Source organism: Rana temporaria, chromosome 4, assembly GCF_905171775.1.
Source record: "Rana temporaria chromosome 4, aRanTem1.1, whole genome shotgun sequence".
Lineage (NCBI taxonomy): Eukaryota > Metazoa > Chordata > Amphibia > Anura > Ranidae > Rana > Rana temporaria.
Window position 1 is genome coordinate 47,815,723 of NC_053492.1, and position 17,459 is coordinate 47,833,181.

Genomic DNA, 17,459 nt, shown 5'->3' on the forward strand with positions numbered 1-17,459 from the left:
GTAGATAAGCAGACCTAACTCAGAATCTAAGCCGACTTATGTTTAAGTGTATGCTCAAACAGAGATACACTTAAACATATCTAAGATACGACGGCTTGCGCCGTCCTATCTTAGATTGTAATATTTCGGATGGCCGATAGGTGGCGCTTCCATTGCGGTCGGCGTAGAATATGTAAATGAGTAGATACGCCGTTTCACGAACGTACGCCCGGCCGACGCAGTACTTTTACGCAGTTTACGTTAGAGATAGGCCGCCTAAAGTTAGAGCTAGGCCCTAATGGAATAGTAATGTTAAGTATGGCCGCCGTTCCCGCGTCGAAATTCGAATTTTTTACGTCGTTTGCGTAAGTCGTCTGCGAATAGCGATTTACGTAGTTTACGTCCACGTCAAAATCAATAGGCCTGTGCGGTGTACTTAGCCGCAATGCACACTGGGAAATGTAGGCGCCCGGCGCATGCGCAGTAAAAAAAAAAAGGCAAAAACGTAAGGTCAAGCCTTATTAACATAAAACACGCCCCTTACGCCCGCTTTAAGCTACGCCGCCGTAACATAGCAGGCAAGTACATTGTGAATCATGTACTTGCCTAGCTAACTTACGGCGGCGTAGCCTAAACACGCTAAGCTATGCCGCCACAATTTTAGGCATCTGTACTTGAATCTACCTATTTATCTTTCCCAAGAAAAATCCCCCACTCTTTACAATCACATTCACAATTATTTTCAAGGATGAAGCACACACAGGTCAAAATGAGAACCAAAATGTCTGAGAATTCATGAAACAGATATTGTATACTGTATACTGTATCTCACTACTTTTATTTTGCCTTCTTTTACTTTTATAATATAAAATATTAAAAATGTTTTTTATTTATTTAGCTTTATTACTCAGATAGGTACAGTGAGGAAAAAAAAGAATTTGATCCCTGCTGATTTTGTATGTTTGCCCACTGACAAAGAAATGATCAGTCTATAATTTTAATGGTAGGTTTATTTTAACATTGAGAGACAGAAATATCCAGAAAAACACATTTCAAAAAAGTTATAAATGATTTTGCACTTTAATGAGTGAAATAAGTATTTGACCCCTTCGCAAAACATGACTTGGTGGCAAAACCCTTGTTGGCAATCACAGAGGTCAGACGTTTCTTGCAGTTGGCCAACAGGTTGTACACATCTCAGGAGGGATTTCGTCCCACTCCTCTTAGCAGATCCTCTCCAAGTCATTAAAGTCCCATAAGGGGGAAATTCCTTCTCCACTTTCTAGACTTGTGGGGATGTAGGCCCAGCCTGTTGGTCAACCACACCACTGTCTCTTTTTTGTATTAAAGAGGAGTTCCCCACTTCCCTAGTGGGGGACTTTTAATTTTAGGACACTTACCTGTCCTGGAATCCAGCGATGTCGGCACCCTAGCCAATGTTTCTATCGGCTCTCGGGTGCTGCCGCCACCATCCAGAGTGAGGAATAGGGATGAGCTTTATGTTCGAGTCGAACATGAGTTTGACTCGAACATTGCCTGTTCGTCCATTCAGCGAACAGTGAACAATTTGAGGTGTCCGCGGCAAATTCGAAAAGCCGCGGAACACCCTTTAAAAGTCTATGGGAAAAATTGAAAGTGGTCATTTTAAAGGTTAATATGCAAGTTATTGTCATAAAAAGTATTTTGTGACCTTGGTCCTGCCTCAGGGGATATGTTTCAATGCAAAAAAAGTTTTTAAAAAGATGATTTTAATAATGCTTAAACTGAAACAATAAAAGTGAAATATTCCTTTAAATTTTGTACATGGGGGGTGTCTATAGTATGCCTGTAAAGTAGTGCATGTTTCCCGTGTTTAGAACTGTCCCTGCACAAAATGTAATTTTTAAAGGAAAAAAGTAATTTAAAACTACTCGCGGCAATACAGATCAAAGTCATTGAAAACAACGGCAGGGGTTCCCACCAGTCCATTTCCAGGCCCTTTGGGTTTGGTATGCATATTAACCCCTTAACGCCCGCCGCATGACTATTTACGTCCGCAAAATGGCACGGACAGGCAGAAGGGCGTATATATACGTCCTTGCCTTCTAGCGGGTGGGGGGTCCGATAGGGGAGCGATCCGGGAAGACAGCGCGGCTATTCGTTTAGCCGCTCCGTCGCGATCGCTTCCCGGAGCTGAAGAACGGGGAGAGCCGTGTGTAAACACGGCTTCCCCGTGCTTCACTGTGGTGGCGTATCGATCGAGTGATCCCTTTTATAGGGAGGCTCGATCGATGACGTCAGTCCTACAGCCACACCCCCCTACAGTTGTAAACACACACTAGGTGAACCCTAACTCCTACAGCGCCCCCTGTGGTTAACTCCCAAACTGTAACTGTCATTTTCACAATAAACAATGCAATTTAAATGCATTTTTTGTGTCAAAATTGGCCGAAGTGTCTGCCATAATGTCGCAGTCACGAAAGAAATCGCTGATCGCCACCAATAGTAGTAAAAAAAAAAAAAATGTATAAAAATGCAAAAAAACTATCCCCTATTTTGTAAACGCTATAAATTTTGCGCAAACCAATCGATAAACGCTTATTGCGATTTTTTTTACCAAAAATAGGTAGAAGAATACGTATCGGCCTAAACTGAGGAAAACAAATGTTTTTATATATGTTTTTGAGGGATATTTATTATAGCAAAAAGTAAAAAATATTGAAATTTTTCCAAATTTGTCGCTCCTTTTTTGTTTATAGCGCAAAAAATAAAAACCGCAGAGGTGATCAAATACCACCAAAAGAAAGCTCTATTTGTGGGGAAAAAAGGATGCCAATTGTGTTTGGGAGCCACGTCGCACAACCGCGCAATTGTCTGTTAAAGCGACGCAGTGCCGAATTGTAAAAACGCCTTTGGGCATTTAGCAGCATATTGGTCCGGGGCTTTAGTGGTTAAGGTTGTAACGGAACCCCAAATGGGACAGGGGTTAAAGCCGTTTAGGATATTCCATTCCCGCACACAAGGCAGCTATCGACACCCCACAATCCGGCGAACATGACCCATACAAATTCTCCCATTAACGAGACACAGCTCTGTTTGAGGTTCAACAGGAATAGACCCTTTATTGAGAAATACAGCTCTTTATATACAGTTTAGGATACTGCAGTAATCAAATGAACAATGACCCAACTCCACCCACAACATCACACAATGGTTCCTAATGGGCCCCAATACACATCTTTTAGTAGACATTCTGACTCCGGCTCTGACCTAATTTACATGAGCTAATTAACTACAGCTGATAATTCAGACACCTGACCTTTAGGCTGTCTGTTAACTCACAATACACATTATCATCAATAGACCTTCACACAATACAGGGTCAATTAGCACAAGCCACAATGAAAGATCCTTAGAAGCCATCCTAGATTCATTTACATCGCAACAGAGAGACAGGTGGACTGCAGTCTAAGACATATTCTGCATGTCCATTATTTTCTGGATTCAATACACATTTATCACAGTAGCAGACTTACCACAGCAAGCTTTATAGTACACAACAGCCAACACACAATATATATACAATATATACCGCATTAAATCTGACTAGCCCAGACCATAGTGGGGTTCTCATTCACCCTGTGCCCCTATTAGAGACACAGGGTGATCTACACATAAGAGGCATCAGGGAGCTTCTGGGTCCCACGGGCCCTTCCGTTACAAAGGGGAACCCGAACCCCCCAAAAAAGCATGCCCCCCCCCCAAATTCCATTTCAGGCCCTTCAGGTCTGGTATGAATTTTAAAGGGAATCCTGCACCATTTTTTTTTAAATGGCGTGGGGTCCCCCCAAAAATCCATACCAGACCCTTATTCGAGCACGCAACCTGTCAGGCCGCAGGAAAAGAGGGGGGTGAGAGAGCGCCCCCCCTCCTGAACCGTACCAGGCCACTTGCCCTCAACATGGGGACGATGGGCCTCATTCCCACAACCCTTGCCCGGTGGTTGTGGGGGTCTGCGGGCAGGGGGCTTATCGGAATCTGGAAGCCCTCTGCTAAAGGGGACCCCCAGATCCCAGCCCCCCTTATGTGAATTGGTAACGGGGTACGTTGTACCCTTACCATTTCACAAAAGAAAATGTTAAAAACCACACAGACACCGTTGGGATAAGTCCTTTAAGCAGAGATCCACCCATCCGCTCATCGGATTCTCCCCCCCCCTTCCGGTGCCACAATTGGTACCTTTCGGGGGGAGGGGGGACAGGATACCTGTCAAAGACAGGTATCCTTTCCCACTTCCTGGAGTCCGGCCATGGTCGTGACATCACCACAGGCCTCCCTCCTCCTCCCCTGGCCGCCGGGCTAATAGGAGAGAGGAGCGGAGCCTCGCGCATGCACAGTAGGGTTCTTGGCGTGAAGCCGAAAGGCTTCAATGCCGGGTTCCCTTACCCGCAATGGCAACTGCAGCACCCAACAGCTGCGGTGCCGACATCGAGGGACACCAGGATAGGTAAGTCTCCATTTATTAAAAGCCAGCAGCAGCAGTATGTGTAGCTGCTGGCTTTTAATATTTTTTTTTTTGCCCGGGGTTGCCTGGAACACCCCTTTAAAAAATAAAAAATAAAAAAACATTCCAGCGATGTAATCCATTCTCTATGTCCCGCGGTGATCCATTCTCCAGCGATGCTCCAGTCTCCACTTCACACGAAACCCGCCTGGCACGTAAGAGGGGGCGGGGTCACTCATCCACGTCATTGGGTAACCCCCGGCTTGCATAAGGAGAAAGCCGAGGGGGTTACCCAGTGTCGTGGATGGGTGACCCCACCCGTGACATCATGGGGCGGGGTCACTAAGTTGCATATTAACCTTTAAAATTAGCACTTTTGATTTTTCATGTTCGTGTCCCATAGACTTTAATGGTGTTCGCGTGTCCGAACAATTTTTTTGCCTGTTTACATGTTCTGGTGCAAACCGGGGGTGTTCGACTCATCCTTAGTGAGGAAACCCGGCAGTTTACAGCCAGTTCCCTACTGCCCATGCGCAAAGCACGCTGTGCTTTCTGAATGGCCCGACAGAGGGGGAAGGAGGTGGGAGCCGAACTTCCAAGTGATTGCAACGTGATTTCTCGTAAGTGGGGATGGGTATCTGTCAACTGTCGTTCCCACCCTCCCCCTCGGCAGGTGCTAAATGTGGCAGAGTGGGGGGAGGGGGCAGATTAACAGAGCTTCTATTTTTGGGTGGACCTCCGCTTAAGGTTTTGAGGCTGACGTTTGGTAACTCGAACCTGCAGCTTCCTCCATATATTTTCTATTCGATTAAGGTCTGGAGACTGACTAGGCCACTCCAGGACCTTAATGTGCTTCTTAACCTCTGCATTGGGTACATAACACACTCCTGAATTTTGCACTCTGTACGTAGAACACCCTGTAGCCCTTTGTGGGCAACCATACTGCTCATGCAGCCTGCAATGTAATTGGGCTTGAAACCCCTGCTCTAAAAGACATGTCTAGAGCTTAGGGAGGCAGAATTCAGAAGGAATCTTGTCTGGAGAAAGGATTGTCCCCCTCACTGGGAGGTGGCCAGAGTAAGCTGGAAGGTAGTAGCTGTCCTGGGGTTCAAGGGTAATGCCCCCCGAATTGATTGTTGGTGACTGGGTGCTTTTGGGGTATACTGTAAGTGCCAGTGGAAGCTTTGGTCTGAGACAGCCTCTGTACTGTTTGGGAAAGAACCAGTTAATATCAGAGGCCCCTGTGGGAGTAGCGCTACAGCTGTATATTGTGGCATGTCAAGAATTCATCCATGCAGACTTATAAAGCTACTTTAAAGCTGCAGCTTTATTGATAAAAAAAAAGATATTCTTCTCCGCAGTTCAATTTAGAAGGTTATTTTTTAAATGCATTCAATCACAAAATGACTTGGAGCATGACTTGAAGGATTGTTGGACTCTCTTTGTGCTTATGTTTTAGGATAACTGGGTGTGCAGCTCTGGTTATGGCTATTTCTATCATCTGTCATCATCTGGACCTTCCCAAGCGGTACTGGGCTCATTCAAGAACAACATGGCTGAATCCTGTACAAGGTGAGGAAAGAACCCTGAGATGAAACTGGATGTAGTAATATAGTATCACTAACAATTTGTTTAGTCACTTATTAGTTATATAGTCATGTGGATTTCCAGCCAAAGTCTAAGATGGAACAGCCAGGGGTTCATTTAGGATACTGGACAAGGCGAAGTACTGTAAGTCAAGCAGAGATGCCTAGGATGGAAAAGTTGGCATTACCAGATAGAATGGTCTGTCTGCCTGAAGGTCATAGTTGGATGATGTGAAATGCTGGTGGCTGTATATCCTTAAAGGGGTTGTAAAGGTTTGTTTTTAATTTTCTAAATAGGTTCCTTTAAGCTAGTGCATTGTTGGTTCACTTTTCCTTCAATTTCCCTTCTAAATGTTTTTTTTCTTTGTTTGAATTTCTCACTTCCTGTTCCTCCTCAGTAAGCTGTTCTGTCTGACTAACCCCCAGGGGGTGATGGGGGTAAGCTTACAGGAAGTGAGAAATTCAGAAAAAGAAAAAGAAAATTTAGAAGGGGAATCGAAGGAAAAGGTATGTGAACCAACAATGCACTAAAAATACAAACCTTTACAACCCCATTAAAGCTAAATTCCAGGTATGGATATTTTTTCCTAGTTAAGTTGGTCTAGCTTAAGCATGAAAGTCCATACCTGGCTGAGGAGGTTGAGAATTACTCTAGTAGCCGCTGCTACTACAGTGATCCTTGTTGTCCACCAGGTCCCGCCCTGAGCAACTGCCCTGCCGTGACCATAGGGGGTTGCTTGATTGACACAGGTGACAATCAGAGAACATTTTGCTTTTTTTTCTCAATGAATACAAGGAGTTTTCTGATTGGACAAAGTTGAGAAAGTGGCGATTGTAATGTCACTGGCATGCCTGCAATCAAGGAGCTCTTGAGAGAAATGCAAAGCATTCTCTGAATGGTGCATATGTCGAGTGAAGAACCCCCTGTGCAGGGCAACTGCTTGGCATAGGACCTAGAAGAAGAGGATCACTGTAGTAATTGTGGCTATTACAGTGATTCTTTGCTTCTACAGGGTTCAGTCAGGTATGGAATATGTATACTTACATTGGTCCACACCACATGTGTAGTCAGGCGAAGCAAAACTTCAAACAAATGCAATAGTTTTGGCATAGGCGTGCGCACATAGGGTGTAAGGTGTGCCTGGGCACACCCTAATCACCCTGTACTATGCAGATTCCCCCTGCTGCCTGGCTGCAGAGAAAGGGACTGGGGAATCTCTGTCCTCAGTCCCTTTCTCTGTCTCAAAAGTTAGACATTAGGGGTCTGTTTAGACCACTGATATTTCACCAAAGCCCCCAAACAGGGCTCCTAAAAAAAAAAAAAAATAATAATAATATTAAAAAATAAAATAAAAATACATTTGTAAAATAATAATAATAATAATAATAATAATAATAATACAAATAAAGATAAACTACTGACACCGATCTCTGCCCTGCTGACAAAGCCCTACTGACTTGGCCACTGCCATATATGGTATATTACACACGCATGTGTGTTTGAGCTTTGGTGTGCACACCCTAATGCAATAGGCTGCGCACACCTATGAGTTTTGGCTAGATGGCATTCCCACTGCAAGGCTTTACTCAGTGCTTACCTGACAGTATCTCAATCCATAGAAATACAGAAAGGAGCACCAGACCAAAAACAGAACATTAAGATAATTTTACTTGTTGTTAACTAGATCAAATAAAAACAGCCAACGTGTTTGGGGGAAAATCTCCACCCTTTCATCAGTGCTCAATACAGGATTAAACTTAGGGTGTGGTGGTCACAAGGAGGTCCAAGAGGTCTGGTCCCAAAACGACTGAGGGTAGCTCAGGTTGTCCACTGGAAAACAAACAAGGGAGATGGGAGAGCCCTTACAGTGTAGTAGGTTGGCCCAAAAAGAGACATTTATCGCAAAAGGTTGGATCACTAGGAAAAAAGAGAGAATAACGTACATCTGTTAGCAGTGCCGGGACAAAGTCATCCAGCGCCCAGGGCAAAGATGCCAAACTACGCTCCCCCTTTCCCTTAGGGTTAAGGTCAGGGTACCCCCTATCCATGCAATAAACCATTGCGCCAGGGGCAGCCTGCCCTCCTGCCCACTCCTCGCCACGTCCCTGTGTATTAGGATCGGGTCACTATGTAGGGTAGAAATATGCATCCTCCACGCAGGATGAATTTGGTTGCTCTTGATGCCACAGGGGTCCCAATCCTGGATCCACTTGTGGGGTTCTTAGGTGGATGGTTAAACTAGATAAGTTGGCTGAGGTCTAAAAAATACTTTTGGTGGTCCAATTGGCAGAGGCGCCTTTTTTTGAAGGATAACTCATAGTCATCTGATTTAATGAATTAAGATACTTTATTTCACCAATAAAATGCATTTTTGTTGCTTTAAATGACCACTTCAGGGTCAGGGTGATACAGATATATTTCACTTTGTTGTATCACTGTGTGTTGTCCAGTGGATGGGTGAAATCCAATCCATGTTTTGGATATTTTTAATCCACCTCCAGTTAAATAGATCTTGGATATGTTCACCTGCCACTTCTTTCTGTTAAGCGTTTGCACAAATTAAGGTGTACTACAGGCAGAACTTCCAACCTCCATGCAGATAGAACCCATGGTGGGAATTACACCCAAGACCCCACACTTGCAGCAAACCAAGGCAAATACTTGTGTCACATGTTTTATGACATTCCGAGTTCTGATTACAAAAAAAATCATATCAATTTCTCCAACAGATCTGGCTTCTGGATCCACCCTGAATACATGCCCATCAGCAATGATCCGGCCATGTTCCAAGACTTTACGGCCTGGAAAAGCCGAGGTGGAGCTCAGGTACCAAACGACGAACCCTATCTCTATCTCGAAATTGCGTTTAATTAGGACATGTTTCAGTGCCACCGCTTGGCACACGCCTCACAAACTGCTAATGTTTACTGCAAATCTCCAAATGTCTTTTACAAATTGGCACATAGAACGGAGAAAGAAACGAGAGCTCTTTCTTCGAAATCACACAAAGACATGAGGAAAATGGCATCCCTCCTAAATGGGGAAGATTAACATACTTTAGTGTTGCAAACAATCTGGTTAAATGATTCTAATTCTCATTTCTGGCTTGGCTTGCAGTTTAAACAAAAGAATGATTGGCTACAGTTCAGAGCGGCATTAGGAAAGATTAGTAGAGACTGGGGAAAATATCCAGATAAACCTGTTAAAGGGATACTAACCTAAAATAAGGTTCTGTGGTTAAAATATAGCTAAAGCCAAAACTTTTTTCCATTTTGGATAGAGTAGAGGAGGGTTAAAACTGTCATCAGGTTTTTTTGCCATCTGTGTCCCAATATGGAGATCTCCCTCTACTTCCTGTTCTGTAGACTCAACAGGAAGTTATGGGATATCTTGTCACTGTTAGAGCCTAACTACAGCTTTGCTATCACGTAAAATTATTTGGGAAAATGTACATGACATGCTGCCACTGTCAGTGCTGTGTACTGTATGAGCTACATACAGTGTACAGCAATGTTCTGGCAGCAGCACAGAGACTTCTTGTCCCATTGCTGGAGCTAAACTGAGTCAGTTCAACCATTCACTGGAAGCCTTGTATTTTTAATAATAAATGCACAGCTTCTTCTAATTGGCTGAACTACAGACTGTGACATCACCCAGCCGCCTCTTCACCTGTGTTGTGTTCATTGATAGGCTTCCTGTAAATGGTTGATAGCGCTAGCCTGACATGATTTTGTTTTGGAAACAGGATGGTAAGTCTCAGTGCCGTATTCTGTATAACCACCTCAACTCTGGAAGGTTTCGCCCCCTTCACGACCAGGCCATTTTTTGCTATTCAGCACTGCACTACTTTAAATTTCAATTGTGAGGTCATGCAACACTGTCCGCAAGCGTAATGTGTATAATTTTTTTCACACAAATAGAACTTTCTTTTGGTGGTATTTGATCACCACTGGGTTATTATTTTTTTTATTATATAAATGGAAAAATACAGAACATTTTGAAAAAAAAAGCAATATTTTTTTACTTTCTGCTATAAAACATATCCAATAAAAAAACAAAAAAAAACAAAACAAATTTCTTCATAAATTTAGGCCAAAATGTATCCTGCTATATGTCTTTTGTAAAATAAATCCCAATAAGTGTATATTGATAGGTCTGCGTGAAATTGGGTCTATAAACTGCAGTACATTCCCTTGAAAAAGTATTCATATCCCTTGAAATTTTCCATGTTACAACCAAAAAACGTAAATGTATTTTATTTGGATTTTATGTGATAGAAAGACACACTTTTCAGATATAAAATTTCTGTAGTTCAGCCCCACTGGAAGAAAAGGAAAAGTCACTTGATTTCCCCATCCATGTTAGGATGAATTGCAGTGTCAGCAAATTCTGAGGCCTCGTACACACGACCGAACATGTCCGCTGAAACTGGTCCGTCGGACCAGTTTCCGCGGACATGTTCGACCGTGTGTAGGGCCGACCGGACAGTTTTCCGGCCTAGCGGACAGGTTTCCAGTGGACAAATGTTTCTTAGCATGCTAAGAAACATGTCCGCTGGAAGCCTGTTCGTCGGACATGTCTGACGGTCAGTACGACTCATCGGAAATGTCCGCTGGCCCGAGAACCCGCGCATGGCGTCGAAGAACCGTTTTCATCGGACATGTCCGCTCGTCTGTACGAGGCCTGAGAGCCATCACTGTAGTGTAAGTTTCTGAAATTACTTGGTTTTAGCCTCTTACAGTTCCATATAAAGCAGCGCTCAGTGTGTGAGAGGAAGAAGCAGCACAAGGAACTAATCAGTTCAGGTTCTAACAAAGAATATGCTGCTAGGAGGAGAGAGTTGAGTTCATCATTGTGCCATTTCCCCTTTACTGTCCAGTCACAAGCTGGGGGGTGGATCCGTGACAGCCTGGGTTAAGAGAAAGTGGGTTGAATGATGCTGGCTGTCATTCAGCTTAAAAGACTAATGCCGCGTACACACAATCGGAATTTCCGACAAAAAATGTGAGCATTTGGTCGGAAATTCCGACCGTGTGTAGGCCCCATCGGACATTTTCTGTTGGAATTTCCGACAGCAGAAATTTGAGAGCTGGTTCTCAAATTTTCCAACGGCAAAAGTTCTTGTCGGAAATTCTGATCGTCTGTATGCAATTCCGAAGCATTAAAAATCCTACGCATGCTCGGATTCATTGAACTTAATTTTTCTGGGCTCGTCGTAGTGTTGTACGTCACTGTGTTCTTGACCTTCAGATTTTCAGACAACATTTGTGTGACCGTGTGTATGCAACACAAGTTTGAGCCAAAATTCAGTCTGTAAAAAATCCACGGTTTTGTTGTCGGAAATTCCGGTCAGATGTACACGGCAGAAGGAGATTTGGTGGCATAAAAAAAAAAACTGTGTAGGACAGCTCGGGAATAAAGGAGGGTATTGTTTTCCAATTCACTACAAGTGTTATGCCGCGTACACACGGTCAGTCCATCCGATGAGAACGGACCGATGGACCATTTTCATTGGTTAACTGATGAAGCTGACTGATGGTCCGTCGCGCCTACACACCATCGGTTAAAAAAATGATCGTGTCAGAACGCGGTGACGTAAAACACAACGACGTGCTGAAAAAAACGAAGTTCAATGCTTCCAAGCATGCGTCGACTTGATTCTGAGCATGCGTGGATTTTTAACTGATGGTTGTGCCTACTTGACCTATCGGTTAGGAATCCATCGGTTAAATTTAAAGCATGTTTGCTTTTTTTTAACCGATGGTTAAATAACCTATGGGGCCCACACACGATCGGTTTTGACCGATGAAAACGGTCCATCAGACCGGTGTCCTCTGTTTAACCTATCGTGTGTACGAGGCCTTAGTCGTGAAAAACAATATGGTCATCAAGGACCCCACTGACTAGTGACCAGCACAGAGGTCCTGCACTGCCCCAATGAAAATCAAACTCCATTGGCCCCTTTGATTTGTGATTTACCCGAATGTACCAAAAAATGTTATAACTAAGATGCATTAGGGTGCAGCACAAGTCCTCCAATCAAGCTGCACAGCAGCTGTATGCCTTAAATGCTCGGTTTATTGTTATCAAGAGGATCCTTTAACAGTAGAGTTGCTTAACTTACACAGGAAGCCCATAAGACAAGACTAAAGGAGAAAAACTTGACTTTTGTGTTGAAGCTTCCCCTGCCTCAGTACAAAAGCTGTATGTTAATATGGAGAATATCTTTACCGTGCCTTTAGCTGTCAATATGCTTTTACTGCCTAGATCTCTCGATGTGGAAACATCTCATTTAAAGGCTTCAGGATCTACTCCTGCCAAGAATTTGGGATTAATATCAGCGAAAGTAGAGGGAACACCGAGATTTCAGATAGTTTATTGCTTGGCCATTTTGATGGGGAGGTAAGTGATGAAATTTAATCTTTCCGTTCAGAGTTAGCAGGCATAAATAACCTTTTGACAGTTCCACTAAGACCAACCCGTCCGCTATGCTGTTGCCATATCAAAAAACAAGGCGAGTATAGCTCTAAGCTGTGGAGACAAATTTGATAAAAAGTAAGATTCCCGGCTTCACTTTTACTCATGTCTCAATCCTTCAGCATGTTTAATAACGGCAAAAAAATATTGTATTTTATTAGCTCGACTAATAATAACACTGTGTTTTTTTGTCCTGGAGCATATAGGTGATGGCTTGAACTGTATTTCATTATTTCACGCTCTCTAGGGATTAGTGCGATATACAAAATCTTGGGGATAAGCATAGCATACAGAATATATATATATATATATATATATATATATATATATATATATATATATATATATACTACTTCTGGGAAATACTTCTTGGTGCTTGACATGTATGACTTGTTGTATGCACATTAGAAATGGGTAAAAATCCACTCCAACACTGGCTTGAAAGTTAACTTGACTTGAACTGATGTCCATGGACCTCATAATGAGTTAATTTTTGCTTTCCATGCCTCCCCATGCTAAAAATGTCTTTCTTTTTGGATAGTGTGGGGAAGGATTAGAACCTCTGTCAGGATTTTGAGTATGATTCCCCATGTCCTGCCCTGTAACCACACAAAAAGTAAAGGGTTTGCTTTCCAATGAGGGCACCGACAGAGGTTCTAATCCCCCCACACTCTATTCAAAATGGAAGAAAACCGATCAATATGATCAATACTACAAGTGTGCAACTGGAATACTAATCCACATATCTTTCAACCACATGACTGCAGTGATGAAAAAGGTGTAAGTGTCTGCGCTGTGAATTAAACTAGTGATTGGGCGGGCAAAGGGAAGGGAGGGGGGGGGAGGGGAAGGAGTGGAGTGATGTGGACCTGGGGAGTGAAAAACGTAACAAACAAAATGGAAGGGACCTGGACGGTGATCTATAGGTGCAGACCTGACTGGACTGTGTTAAAAGTCCATGGTGTAAATACTCCAGTGAGAAACCATATACATAATGGAAAAGTGTAAATAAAAAATATAAAACTAAAAATTAAGATAAAAATAAGGTTTACTATAGTCCCGGATTAATCCAAGCAAACAAAAAACCACAGTCCCAGGTGAAGTTGATGACTGCAGCGCCACTCCTGTCAGAAGAAGCAGCAGTCAATAGCTGCTGCTGGAGGGAGGATTCAGCTTTCTCCTTCGTCCAGCCTGCATGGGGAGGAAATGAGCTGGCGCTGAGACAGAACTGTCCTCAGTCTCAACATGGCACTGATAAGGAAGGAGCAAGGACTGTGTGCTTGACCGGAGAGAGGAAGGACACACTGTAATTTCCATCTCCCAGTACAAGGGGGAAAGTGGAGGGGAAACATGGGACATTTGATGTACAGGGGTGCTGTATTGGGGACACCTGATGTAAAAAGGGAACTCTATTAGGACCACCTGATGTGAAGGGGGACTCTATTGGGGACACCTGATGTAAAGGAGGACTCTATTAGGACCAACTGATGTAAAGGTGGACTCTATTGGGGACACCTGATGTAAAGGGGGACACTATTGGGGACACCTAATGTGAAGGGAGACTCTATTAGGGACACCTTATGTAAAGGGGGACTCTACTGGGGACTCTACCTAGTGAGGGGGATGCCACAATTTGCCCTGAGTGCTTGATGACCTAGACCCGGCATTGATTGGATGAGAGGTAATGTCAAAGTAAAGCACCTTGGATTTCAATGTTGTAGAGTTGACCTGGTCTGACTATGCACATGTTAAAGAACGTTCATGTAGGCCTTTTTTCTTTACCCTGTCGATGCCCTCAGCTGTCCCCCACCATTCCCTATAGGCACAAACAAGGCACAAAGTTCTCATCAGTTAGATTGTTCAGTGACCATATCCTGCATTCATTACTCTCTGTCTGTAGGCAGCTTAAGGCTCTGAAAATCAGCTGAATCATTGGCCAGAGCCATAGTGATTAAAGGAGAAAGTCCAGAACAATGGTGAATCTATCTAGACGAATGTCACCATTACCAAATCACTCTATGGGCGAGCCCTAAAACTGCAAGTTCAAATAACTTCACAATACATTGGAGAGAAGCAAGATAGAAAAGTATAATGTAAAACATGGGAAGATTCATGTGCAATTCATCAAAATTATAATGGGGTTGCCCCCCTAATTTTCAGCAAAAACAGGTTCCATTATTTTGGGAAGGCTTTAAACACATTTTGGAATATGTCTCTGGAAATCTACGCCCATTTAGCAAAAAGAGCATTTGTGAGAACACATACAGATGTTTGAAGAAAAGGCCTCAGTGACTGGAATTTCAATTCATCTCTAAGGTGTACAGGAGGGTTGTGGTCAGGGCTCTGTGCAGTCCACTCAGATTCCTCTACACCAAACTCAACAAACCACAAGGTTTTGGATTGTGTCTGTGGGAAATGGTGCCTATCTAGCCAAAAAAGTTTGTTAAGTACAGATGTTGTCACAATTAGGCCCCATTCACACCTGAGCGTAGTGTTTTCAGGCAGAAAGTTGCGCGATTTTAAAGTGGTTTTGGCGCGATTTTTGCAGTGTTTTTTTACTGTGATTTTGAGGCATTTTTGCCGCAATTTTGTACAGGTCAAAAGGTCACCAATGTAAAAAGCAGAAAAACGCCCAAATCTGCCTAAAAAAAACTCCCAGAACTTGTTTGAGTTTCAGGCGTTTTGAAGTGGAGATGTGAACCATCTCCATAGAGGAAAATTTTATTTTTTCCCCCTCGTTTTGTAGCTTCAGGCTTCAAGCTACAAAACGCTCAGGTGTGAATGAGGTCTTACTGTGTTAATTTCATCCAGAGGTTCAGTAGGGTTGAGGTCAGGAATCTGAGCAGGCCACTAGAGTTCTTCCACACCAAACTTATCAAACCATGTCTTTATAAAGCTGGCTTTGTACAAAGGGGCAGACAGAAAAGTGCCCTCTCCAAACTGTTTTCACAAGGTTGGAAGCACAGAATTGTCCAAAATGTTTTTGTATGTTGTACAAGTAACCATGTCCCTCACTGGAAAGAAAACCCCTAAGCATAATAATTTGTGAGGGAAGCCTACACACTTTTGGTCATATGTAAGTGTAAAGGTCAGGTGTCAACCAACCTTTGGTCATATAGCTGCACAGAGCTTGAAGTCAGATTACAAGAATCCATTTAATTAGTAATTATTTTTCAAGTGAGATCATTTTGCATGGATAATCTCCCTTGCACACTGGGCATTTAGCCCTAGTGCAAAGGGCCCTGGCGTTCTTACTCTCATAGAGTATTACCTATTTACAACCCTCTGTTGTGTATGGTTTAAAGCTTAATATCTATGCCAGACATGAAGGGCCTGGTATGGAATTAGGGGGGACCCCCACGCAATATTTTTTTTAAATTTGGTTTGGTTCGGGGTTTCCCTTAATATTCATACCAGACCCAAAGGGCCTGGTAATGGACTGGGGGAAACCCATACTGTTTTTTTTTCAATTACTTTTATCCGTATTACCGAGACGCAACAATTCATTATAGCCGCGAGTAGTTTTAAATTAGTTTTTTTTCCTTTAGAAATGTAAATTTGTGCAGGGACAGTTCTAAACACGGGAAACATGTGCTACTTTACAGGCATTCTATACACCCCCCAGGTACAAAATGTAAATGAATATTTCACTTTTATTGTTTCACTTTAAGCATTATTAAAATCGCTGCTCCCGAAAAAAAATTCAATTTTTAAACCTTTTTTTGCATTGATACATGTCCCCTGGGGCATGACCCAGGTCCCCAAACACGTTTTATGACAATAACTTGCAAATTAACCTTTAAAATGAGCACTTTTGATTTTTCACGTTCGTGTCCCATAGACTTTAACGGTATTTGCGTGTTCGAACACATTTTTTGCCTGTTCACATGTTCTGCTGCGAACCGGCTCATCACTAAAAATATGTATATTCATATACAGGTGTTACAGACCACTAAAGTACAGTGCATTGGTTGACACTACATATAAGCATTGGGTTTCCATTCAGCACATACACACTGCACATTTTCACTTATACAGTACAATAATTTGTAGTGCAGGTCTTAGCGTGTGTAACTCTTCATGGAAAGATTTTAACCCAGCCTTTGCATTATCAAGTGATTACAGCAAGTTCAATTTCCCCACCTCACTTAGCATTACTTTTAGAAAATACTGGTCTATATTACATTCTCCAGAACAGAAACAGACAAGAATCTGCAATAAAAGTTGCTAAAATCCTTGTAATTTACAGTATATAGCCCACTGGGCCCAATTAGCTGCAGCCAATGATGTATCCTGGCCTAGGCCAACAAGGCCCAGGCCTAGGGCAGCACTTTCCAGGAGGGCAGCACCGAAAGAGTCCCCGCCGGATTGCGCTATACTTTATGGGGCATACTGGGCTGAGAGGCAGATTAGTCTAGCGCCCCCATATGCGGGCGGTCGGCATTCTGCAACTGTAGGGGGGGTGCCGCTTCTAATTTTGACTATCTTCTCATCCTGGACCACAAACCTTCCTCACTGTGCTATATGTTTTCTGCACCATTGGCATGGTTATATCTTCTAAAGCCCCGTACACACAGTCGGACTTTTGGCCAACCAACTTCAAAATCTGCAACTTTTCGAATTTGTCCGACCGTGTGTACGTTCCATCGGACCAACTTTTTTGGGTTTCATCGGACAAAAAGTTGGGTCTGCGAACGGACCAACTTTCCGGCAACAAAAGGACAAAGTACAAATGTGCATGCTCAGAACCAATGTTAAACTCAACCAACAATAGCAGAAGTTAACCAAAGGGTGGCGGTAAAGAGCAGAAAAACCATGTGATGTTGGGAAAGTGTTAGAAAATTTTGCAGAAAAGTCTGAGCGTGTGTATGCTATGGGTGTGATCGGACAAATCAATTAGGACAAAAATCGAAGGGAAATGTTGTTGGATGTC

General features: G+C 43.1%; 1 protein-coding gene across 1 annotated transcript in view; it reads left to right on the forward strand.

Annotated features, from left to right (window-relative positions):
- Positions 1-5,845: 5,845 nt before the first annotated feature.
- The window catches only part of LOC120936193 (fibrocystin-like), an 87,418-nt gene continuing 75,804 nt past the window's right edge, over positions 5,846-17,459 (forward strand). The window contains exons 1-3 of the mRNA XM_040348361.1: positions 5,846-6,034; positions 8,779-8,875; positions 12,317-12,451. Of these exons, the coding sequence (XP_040204295.1) occupies positions 6,015-6,034; positions 8,779-8,875; positions 12,317-12,451 (252 nt within the window). The 5' untranslated portion in view covers positions 5,846-6,014. The remainder of the gene's footprint in view (positions 6,035-8,778; positions 8,876-12,316; positions 12,452-17,459) is intronic.